Source organism: Rhinopithecus roxellana, chromosome 6 (genome assembly GCF_007565055.1).
Source record: "Rhinopithecus roxellana isolate Shanxi Qingling chromosome 6, ASM756505v1, whole genome shotgun sequence".
In the NCBI taxonomy this organism is placed as follows: Eukaryota; Metazoa; Chordata; class Mammalia; order Primates; family Cercopithecidae; genus Rhinopithecus; species Rhinopithecus roxellana.
Window position 1 is genome coordinate 645,441 of NC_044554.1, and position 10,878 is coordinate 656,318.

Sequence of the window (10,878 nt, forward strand, 5' to 3'; positions counted from 1 at the left end):
CATGTACCCGCTCCGCCCCTGAGTCAACCGACCTTTTGGTCCGCCTCTCTGTGAGGCTCTGCTTGTGTTCCGGGGCTCTTTGTCCTTTGTTTGTTTCCGTGGTTCCTGAATCCGGGGTGAACGGTGGGACTGGCTGAGACTCGCAGGAGCCCTAAGCACCTCCCCCGCACGTAGCAGCAACTCTGCTAGCACGGAAGAGGAGTACACCACACCTGAGAATAGAAACCTCCGAGTGTCTCATTTTCCTGTGGCCAAGCCGGGGCCGGACCCTAGCAGTCCTGTGAGCAGGACTCCTCCAATCCCCCTGGAATTCGGTTCCTAGCCGAGCAGGCGCTTCACGTCGTGAGATCATGAGGCGTGTACTCCTCCATCGTCTTGGGATTTCATTCCGGAGACGGAGAGTGTGGGAAGCAGTTAGCTCAGATGGGGTGAGGATGCAATCTGGTGAGGTGTGTATGGGGCTCCCCCCGCCTTCATCTGCTAAATAGGTGCTTACAGGTGAATATGGAAGGTACTTCCCACTCCACCCCCGCGTTCCCTTGGTCGCACTAGACGTCCGCACCACCGCCCGGTGCCCACGTGGGAGGACTCCAACCAGCTGGGGGGTCAGTTGGAGCGCAACCCTGGGCCATTCTGGCCAGCTTCCGATTTCGGCTGTCATTCCGGGAAACACATGGGAGTGGGATGGACTGAGGCTGGCTGGGATGTAGCCTGCATACCGGCCTCCTCTTTTCCTGACTCCCATGCTTCTCATGGGCCTAGGGTTTCCTGGGTCTGGCTCAAAGGCTTCCACAGTCAACGTTTCCCTGTTCACGGAGGACGACCCTCATGGGGACCGCTGTACGAGTGTTTCCTTCTGAACACCGTCAGGGTGCAAGGACTCGGCTGCTGTGATCCTTCTGGAACAGTAAATTCCGGTTACATCTGCCAACAAGGAAACTCTGGTTCTCCCAGTTCTCTCAGAGTGCTGCATGATTCCTGTAGGATGAGAAGCGGGCAACCGTGTCTGGCTTTTGCCTGCTAATCTAGGTTCATTTCATCTGCACGTCCATTGTCCACGTGGAGGGGCTGTTGCTGCGTGGGAGGGCCTCTCACCTGGGATCTTTTGGCTACCAGGAACTTCAGGGGGCACAAGGCTCTTGGAGTGGGCTGACTTCAGTCCAGGTCGTGGGTCGTGGTCTCTTTGTGGGGCCTGGGTTTGTCTGCACTCTCCTGGAGGCTCTTGATTCCTCCTGCAAGAATCCGAGAACTTGACTTGGACTCTAGAACAAACCTTCTTATCCTCCCAGGCGGGTCTTGATTTCCATTTACTCTCACGAGGGATCCACAGTGCCCCTCAACAGCACTGGTGAACAGCCACTTCAATCTTGCAATCGCCGCAGACGGCCTCTGAGACCCTCTCTCCACCTCACGTGCCCCCATGGGATGCCAGTTCCAGGGGTGAGACCTCTTCTCCACCGTATCCTTCCCTTGGTCGTGGTTCCCGCTTCTCTCCGACTGCCGTGGTGAGAGGCAGAAGCCCCTAAAAGCCCAGGATGAAGGGAGGCAGTTAGCTCAAGGGTCCCGCAATCTTCCTCTGACACCCTCCTCTGGGGTCTCAGGTATTCATCCATCAGCCGGAGAGCCCTCAACAACTCACCAGACTGCATTCCCAACCCTCTGGGACCCGATTCGTGCACAGAGCCGTTTTCGGGAATGAAGTCCGAAGAGCAGTTTTCAGCGCCCACCTCACAGTCTCCAATCGCCTCCTCCTCCAGCCGGAGCCGACCACAGAGACCGCCCCAGGAGGTCCTTTGGGGGAGACTTTTCTAAGCCGGCAGTGGTAGTCGCAGTCAGCCCTTTTGCTGAGACCAAGCCGGCTCTGCCTGCACCATTTTCCTTGCTTAGGCAGGCTGACAGCCATGCCAGCCTGGCGCCCGAGCCAGCCCTTCGAGTGCGCATGCGCCAGTGGCCGGGCACCTGGCGCGAGCACTGAGCACTGGCTTGCGTCACAGTGAAGGCCTTCGTTGCCTGGCGACGAGTCCTTGCGGCTTAGCCTTGAGGGAGGAGCTCTGCGATGGGCGTCGCTGTTGGGCTGTCGCCTGTATTCTCTGGGGGATCCACGGGATAGTCACACCGTCTAGTACAGGACAGGGGCGAGCCAGCCTGAGGAAACGTCAAGGGAAGGCCCTCGGATCCATCGCGAAATCCCTAACGATCCAAAAGGATCCGCGCCATGCGTCACGTCTGCCCGGGCCGAGTGGGCGTGAGTCTTCTTAAATGTTGCCCCCCCCCCCCCCCCGTGATTTCTGACTACAGCAGGCCTGTGTTCCCCGGGGTGCCCTCTCCTGGGAGGGGCTTCCTGGCGGAGCAGAACCGCGCTGCCTCAGAAGCTGCCGGGCTGTATGTTTTTGCTGGATTGTTCAGAGTGTTCTCTGCCCGCGTTTGTACGCGGCACTGTGTGTGTGGGTGTGTGTGGGTGTGTGGGTGTGTGTGGGTGTGTGGGTGTGTGTGGGTGTGTGTGCGTGCGGGCATGTGTGTGTGTGTGGGCCTGTGTGCTGTGTCCGTGTACTTGGCGTCCGCTGATAGGAATATGGCTTAGGCACTGCAGCCGTTATTTTTTTTTCATTTTATGTTCCCCCCGCCCCCGAGTCGACCGACCTTCTGGTCCGCCTCTCTGGGAGGCTCTGCTTGGGTTCCGGGGCTCTGAGTCCTTTATTTTTTTCCGTGGTTCCTGATTTCGGGGTGAACTGTTTGTGTGTATGTGCTTTTTTACGTCTATGTGGTGTGTGCTGAAAGGAATATGGCTCAAGCACTGCAGCGCTTTTTTAAAAATTATTTTTATTTTCTCCCCTCGAGTCGCCCCACCTTCTGGTTCGCCTCCTTTTGAGTCTCTTCTTGGGCTGCGGGGCTCCGTGTCGTTTATTTTTTCCGTGGTTCCTGAATCCGCGGTGAGTTGGGTGCCTGACTGAGACTCGCAGGAGCCCAAAGCACCTCCCCCTCCAAAGCAGCAACTCTTCTAGAAAGAAGAGGAGCACAGCACACCCGAGAAGAGAAACCTCTAAGTGTCTCTTTTTCCTGTGGCCAAACCGGGGCCAGACCCTAGCAGTCCTGTGCGCAGGGCTCCTCGAATCCCCCTCGAATTCGGTTCCCAACCGAGCAGGGGCTTCACTTCGTGATGCTGGCACTCCTCGATGGTCTTGGGATTTCATTCTGGGGATGAAGAAGGTGAGCACCAGTTAGGTCATATGGGGGAGGATGCAATCTGGTGAGGTATGGATGGATCCCGCACTTTCGTCTGCTAAACAGTTTCCGAGAGATTATAGGGAAAACAAGGATAGATCAGACTGTTACCATGTCTACGTGGAAATGGATGCAGTAAGAAACTCCATTTTGACCTCTATCCTGAGCAATTGCTTTGCCCTTAGATGCTGTTGATCTGTAACGTTGCAACCTGAAATTCAGGTTAGACAAGTGCAAACCCCAAGAGAATATCAAGTAGAACAGAACAGAGTTTCTATCCCGGCAATGCCAATCCAAATACAGTATCCACAATATCAGCGGTTGTGAAATAGAACCCAGCCACCGGTAGTTTATCAGTACCGGCCGCCAGCTGAGCTTCAGTATGGGCAATCTCCAGAGGTTCAATACAGACCTCAAGTGGTGTGTCCTTCGCCAAATAGCAAGGCCCCATACCATCAAGCCATGGCGGTGGTGTTTAATCCTACACAACCACCTAGTGGCCACAGTAGTACACTGCATGAAATCATTGATAAAGCCAGAAAACAGGGAGATCTTGAGGCATGGCAGTTCCCGATAATTTTACAAGCAATATCTGCCGGGAAAGGGAGTCAAGAAGGAGCATCTGTCCGAACTGAGGCTAGATATTAGTCTTCCACCATGAAGATGTTACAATATATGAAGGAAGGAATTTAACAATATGGACCCAACTCCCCTTATATGAGAACATTATTAGATTCCCTTGCTCATGGAAATAAACTTATTCCTTAAGTTTGGGAAATTTTGGCTAAATCTTCCCTTTCACCCTCTCAGTTCCTACAATTTAAAACCTTGTGGATTGATGGAGTACAAGAACAGGTTCGAAGAAATCAGGATACTTATCCTGCTGTTAGATGCCAACCAATTGCTAGGAACAGGTCCAAATTGGAGCACTGTTAACCAACAGTCAGTAATGTAGAATGAGGCTGTTGAACAACTAAGGGCCATTTGCCTCAGGGCCTGGGGAAAAAAATCAGAATCCAGGAGCTACTTGCCCTTCTTTTAATTCAATTAGACAAGGCTCTAAAGAGTCATATCCAGACTTTGTGGCAAGGTTGCAAGATGCCGCTGAAAAATCTATTTCACATGATAACACCCAAAAAGGTATTGTAGAACTAATGGCTTATCAAAATGCTAATCCAGAATGTCAATCGGCCATAAAGCCATTAAAAGGAAAAGTTCCAGCAGGAGTTGATGTAATTACAGAGTATGTGAAGGCTTGTGATGGGATTGGAGGAGCTATGCCTAAGGCAATGCTAATGGCTCAAGCAATGATAGGAGTCATTTTAGGAGGACAAGTTAGAACATTTAGGGGAAATGTTATAATTGTGGTCAAATCGGTCATCTAAAAAAGAACTGCCCAGTCTTAAATAAACAGAGTAAAAATAAAGAGCCACCTGGCCTGTGTCCAAGATGTGGAAAAGGAAAACATTGGGCTAATCAATGTCATTCTAAATTTGATTAAAATGGGCAACTATTGTCTGGAAACAGAATGAAGAGCCAGCCTCGGGCCCCGCAACGAACTGGGGCGTTCCTGATTCAGCCGTTTGTTCTTCAGGGTTTTCAGGGACAGCAACCCCCACAGCAAATACCACCACTTCAGGGAGCCCTAAATCAATGGCCAAAAAAATGGACTAAACAAAAGCTTGTTACAGGACTTGTCAGTGTGGGCACCTCCTCAGAAGTGTATCAAAGTGCCATGATTTTACATTGTCTAGGACCTGATAATCAAAAAACATGGTTCAACCTATGATTACTTCTATTCCAATTAATTTATGGGGCCGAAACTTGTTACAGCAATGGCATGCAGAGATTACTATCCCAGCCTCTCTATACAGCCCCACAAGTCAAAAAATCATGACTAAAATGGGATATCTCCCTCGCAAAGGACCAGGGAAGAATGGAGATGGCATTCAAGTCCCAACTGAGATTGAGAGAAATCAAGAAAGAAAAGGAATAGGGTATGCTTTTTAGGAGTAGCCACTGTAGAGCATCCAAAACCCATTCTATTAACTTAGAAAAACCTATATAGGTAAATCAGTGGCCACTACCAAAACAAAAGCTGGAGGCTTTACACTTACTGGCAAAAGAACAATTAGAAAAGGAATATATTGAGCCTTCATTTTCGCCTTGGAATTCTCCTGTGTTTGTAATTCAGAAAAAATCCAGCAGATGGCTCAGGCTAACTGACCCAAGAGCCCTCAATGCTGTAATTCAACCTATGGGGGCTCTCCAACCCGGGTTGCCCTCTCCGGCCATTATCGCCAAAGATTGGCCTTTAATTATAATTGATCTGAAGCATTGCTTTTTTATCATTTCTCTGGCAAAACAGGCTTTTGCTGTACCAGCCATAAATAATAAAGAACAAGCTACCAGGTTTCAGAGGCAAGTGTTGCCTCAGGGAATGCTTAATAGTCCAACTATTTGTCAGACTTTTGTAACTCAAGCACTTCAACCAGTTAGAGACAAGTTTTCAGACTGTCATATCATTCATTATGTTGATGTTATTTTGTGTACTGCAGAAACGAGAAACAAATTAATTGACTGTTACACATTTCTGCAGACAGAGGTTACAAACACAGGACTGACAGTAGCATCTGATAAGATTCAAACCTCTACTCCTTTCCATTACTTGGGAATGCAGGTAGAAGAAAGAAAAATTAAACCACAAAAAATAGAAATAAGAAAAGACACATTAAAAACATTAAATGACTTTCAAAAATTGCTAGGAGATATTACCTGGATTCAGACAACTCTAGGCATCTCTACTTATGCCATGTCAAATTTGTTCTCTATCTTGAGAAGGGATCCAGAATTGAATAGTAAAAGAACATTAACTCCAGATGCAACTAAAGAAATTGAATTAATTGAAGAAAAAATTCGGTCAGCACAAGTAAATAGAATAGATCACTTAGCCCCACTCCAACTTTTGATTTTTGCTACTGCACGTTCTCCAACAGGCATTATTGTTCAAAATACAGATCTTGTGGAGTGGTCTTTCCTTCCTCACAGTACGATTAAGACTTTTACATTGTACTTGGATCAAATGGCTACATTAATTGGTCAGGCAAGATTACGAATAATAAAATTGTGTGGAAGTGACCCAGATAAAAATCACTGTTTCTTTAAACAAGGAACAGGTTAGACAAGACTTGATCAATTCTGCTGCATGGCAGATTGGTCTTGCTGATTTTGTGGGAATTATTGATAATCATTACCCAAAACCAAAAATCTTCCAGTTTTTACAATTGACTACTTAGATTTTACCTAAAATTACCAGACATAACCCTTTAAAAAATGCTCTGACAGTGTTTACTGATGGTTCCAGCAATGGAAAAGCTGCTTACACGGGGCCAAAAGAAGGAGTCATTGAAACTCAATATCACTCAGCTCAAAGGGCAGAGTTGGTTGCCCGTCATTTCAGTGTTACAAGATTTTAATCAGCCTATTAACATTGTATCAGATTCTGCATATGTAGTACAGGCTACAAAGGATGTTGAGACAGCCCTAATCAACTATAGTATGGATGGTCAGTTAAATCATCTGTTTAATTTGTTACAACAAACTGTAAGAAAAAGAAATTTCCCATTTCATATTACTCATATTTGAGCACATACTAATTTACCAGGGCCTTTAACTAAAGTAAATGAACAAGCTGACTTGCTAGAATCATATGCATTCATAGAAGCACAAGAACTTCATGCCTTGACACATGTAAATGCAACAGGACTAAAAAATAAATTTGATATCACATGGAAACAGGCAAAAAATATTGTACCACCTTGCACCCAGTGTCAAGTCCTACACCTGCCCATTCAGGAGGCAGGAGTTAATCCCAGAGGTCTATGTCCTAATGCGTTATGGAAAATGGATGTCACACATGTACCTTCATTTGGAAAATTGTCATTTGTCCATTGACACTTATTCACATTTTGTATGGGCAACCTGCCAGGCAGAAGAAAGTACTTCCCATGTTAAAAGACATTTGTTATCTTGTTTTGCTGTCATGGGAGTTCGAAAAAAATTAAAACAGATAATGAGCCAAGATAGTGTAGTAAAACATTTCAAAAATTCTTAAATCAGTGGAAAATTACACATACAACATGAATCCCCTATAATTCCCAAGGACAGGCCATAATTGAAAGAACTAATAGAACACTCAAAGCTCAGGTGGTGAAACAAAAAAAGGAAAAAGACAGTAAGGAGTATAACACTCTCCAGATGCAACTTAATTTAGCACTCTATACTTTAAATTTTTTAAACATTTATAGCAATCAGACCCTACTTCTGCAGAGCAACATTTTACTGGTAAAAAAAAAAAAAAAAAAAAAAAAAAAAAAAAAAAAAACCACATGAAGGAAAACTGATTTGGTGGAAAGACAACAAAAATAAGACATGAGAAATAAAGAAAGTGATAACATGGGGGAGAGGCTTTGCCTGTGTTTCACCGGGAGAAAATCAACTTCCTGTTTGGATACCCACTAGACATTTAAAGTTCTACAATGAACCCATCGGAGATGCAAAGAGAATCGCCTCTGCAGAGACAGAAAACCCGCAATCGAGCATCATCAACTTGCCAGATAAACAAAATGGTGATATCAGAAGAACAGATAAAGTTGCCATCCACCAAGAAAGCAGAGCCGCCGACCTGGGCCCGATTAAAGAAGCTGACACAGTTAGCTGAGAAAAACCCAAAGAACACAAGGGGAAAATGAACTCCAGAGAATATGCTGTCTGCAGCTTTGATGATTGTATCAATGGTGGTAAGTCTCCCTGTGACTGCAGGAGCAGATGCAGCTAATTATACTTACTGGGCCTATGTGCCTTTCCCGCCCTTAATTCAGGCAGTCACTTGGATGGATAATCCTATTGAAGTATATGTTAATAATAGCGCATGGGTACCAGGCCTCACAGATGATAGTTGCCCTGCCCAACCTGAAGAAGGAATGATGACAAATATTTCCATTGGGTATCATTATCCTATTTGCCTAGGGAAGGCACCAGGATGTTTAATGTCTACAACCCAAAATTGGTTAGTAGAAGTACCTACTGTCAGTGCCACCAGTAGATTTACTTATCACATGGTAAGCGGAATGTCAGTCAGGCCACAGATGAATAACTTACAGGACTCTTCTTATCAAAGATCATTAAAATTTAGGCCTAAGGGGAAGCCTTGCCCCAAGAAAATTCCCAAAGAATCAAAAAGCCCAGAAGTTTTAGTTTGGGAAGAATGTGTGGCTGACACTGAAGTGGTATTACAAAACAATGAATTTGGAACTATTATAGACTGGGCCCCTCGAGGCCAATTTTATTATAATTGTATGGGACAGACTCACTCATGTTCACAGGCCCTAGCCATCTGGCCCACTAATCCAGCCTATGATCATGATTTAACTAAAAGACTGGATCAGGTTTACAGAAACTTAAAATCACCCTATCCATGGAAATGGGGTGAAAAGGGAGCTTCATCACCTCGACCAAAGTTAGTTAGTCCTGCTACTGGTCCTGAACATCCGGAATTATGGAAGCTTACTGTGGCCTCGCACCACATTAGAATTTTGTCTGGAAATCAAGCTATAGGAACAAGAGATCATAAGCCATATTATATTACTAACCTAAATTCCAATCTGACAATTCCTTTGCAAAGTTGTGTAAAACCTCCTTATATGCTAGTTGTAAGAAACATAGTTATTAAATGAGATTCCCAAACTATAGCCTGTGAAAATTGTAGATTGCTTACTTGCATTGATTCGACTTTTGATTGGCAGCACCATATTCTGCTGGTGAGGGCAAGAGAGGGTATGTGGATCCGTGTGTCCATGGACCAACCGTGGGAGGCTTCCTTGTCTGTCCATATTTTAACGGAAGTATTAAAAAGAGTTCTAACTAGATCGAAAAGATTCATTTTTACTTTAACTGCAGTGATTGTGGGTCTTATTGCAGTCACAGCTACTGCTGCGGCTGCTGGAATTGCTTTATACTCCTCTGTTCAAACTGCAGAATATGTAAATAATTGGCAAAAGAATTCCTCAAAATTGTGGAATTCTCAGACCCAAATAGATCAAAAATTGGCAAACCAAATTAATGATCTTAGACAAACTGTCATTTGGATGGGAGATAGGCTCATGAGCTTGGAATATCTTTTTTAGTTACAGTGTGACTGGAATAAATCAGATTTTTGTACTACACCCCGAGCCTATAATGAGTCTGAGCATCACTGGGACATGGTTAGACGCCATCTACAAGGAAGAAAACATAATCTTACTTTAGATATTTCAAAATTAAAATGACAAATTTTTGAGGCATCAAAAGTCCATTTAAATCTGATGCCAGAAACTGAGGCAATCATCAAAGCTGCTGATGGCCTCACAAATCTTAACCCTGTCACTTGGGTTAAAACCATCAGGCGTTCCACTATTGTAAGTTTCATATTAATCCTTGTATGTCTGTTCTGTCTGTTGTTAGTCTACAGGTGTATCCAGCAGCTCCGAAGAGACAGTGACCAGCGAGAACGGGCCATGATGACGATGGTGGTTTTGTCAAAAAGAAAAGGGGGATATGTAGGGAAAAGAAAGAGAGATCAGACTGCTACTGTGTCTATGTAGAAAAGGAAGACATAAGAAACTTCATTTTGACCTGTACCTTGAACAATTGCTTTGCCCTGAGATGCTGTTAATCTGTACCTTTAGCCCCAACTTTGAACTCACAGAAACATGTATTGTGTGGAATCAAGGTTTAAGGGATCTGAGGCTATGCAAGATGTGCTTTGTTAACAAAATGTCTACAGGCAGTATGCTTGGTAAAAGTCATCTCCATTCTCCATTCTCAATAAACCAGGGGCACAATGCACTGTGGAAAACCACAGGGACCTCTGCCCTGGAAAGCCAGGTATTGTTCAAGGTTTCTCCCCATGTGATAGCCTGCGATAAGGCCTTGTGGGATGGGAAAGACCTGACCGGCCCCCAGTCTGACATCCGTGAAGGATCTGTGCTGAGGAGGATTAGTAAAAGAGGAAGGCCTCTTGCAGTTAAGAGTAAGGCCTCTGTCTTCTGCCTGCTCCTGGGAATGGAATGTCTTGGTATAAAACCCGATTGTACATTTGTTCAGTTCTGAGATAGGAGAAAAACTGCCTTGTGGTGGGAAGCGAGACATGTTGGCAGCAATGCTGCTTTGTTACTCTTTACTCCACTGAGATGTTTGGGTGGAGAAAAGCACAAATCTGGCCTACGGGCACATCTAGGCATAGTTCCTTCCCTTGAACTTATTTGTGACACAGATTCCTTTGCTCACATGTTTTCTTGCTGACCTTCTCCCCACTATCACCCTGCTCTCCTGCTGCATTTCCCTTGCTGAGATAGTGGAAATAATAATAAATACTGAGGGAACTCAGAGACCAGTGATGGTGCAGGTCCTCCATATGCTGAGCGCAGGTCCCCTGGGCCCCCTGTTCTTTCTCTATACTTTGTCTCTGTGTCTTATTTCTTTTCTCAGTCTCTCGTCCTACCTGAGGAGAAATACCCACAAGTGTGGAGGCCTGGCCCCCTTCAACAGATGATACAGAAGGTACTTCCCACTCCACCCCTGCATTCCCTTCATCGCACAAGCCGTCCACACCATGGC

The 10,878-nt window shown here is 45.6% G+C and overlaps 1 protein-coding gene across 2 annotated transcripts; it reads left to right on the top strand.

Moving 5' to 3' along the window:
* Positions 1–2,169: 2,169 nt before the first annotated feature.
* Positions 2,170–10,634, top strand: LOC115898283 (endogenous retrovirus group K member 25 Env polyprotein-like). 2 transcript variants are annotated; one of them, XM_030932633.1, is made up of 3 exons: positions 2,170–2,245; positions 2,988–3,207; positions 7,744–10,634. In XM_030932633.1, exon 3 carries the CDS (start codon positions 7,986–7,988, stop codon positions 8,955–8,957), a length of 972 nt encoding a protein of 323 aa, XP_030788493.1. In that variant the 5' UTR covers positions 2,170–2,245; positions 2,988–3,207; positions 7,744–7,985; the 3' UTR covers positions 8,958–10,634. The 2 variants fall into 2 exon arrangements, 1 of the variants encoding a protein (XP_030788493.1); XR_004058001.1 differs by lacking the exon at positions 2,170–2,245 and having other exon boundaries at positions 3,005–3,207; positions 7,744–8,021; positions 9,724–10,634.
* The last annotated feature ends 244 nt before the right edge of the window (positions 10,635–10,878 follow it).

Coding starts and splice junctions, on each gene's coding strand:
- LOC115898283 (XM_030932633.1), top strand. CDS start 7,986: ATGCTGTCTGCAGCTTTGATGATTGTATCAATGGTGGTAAGTCTCCCT.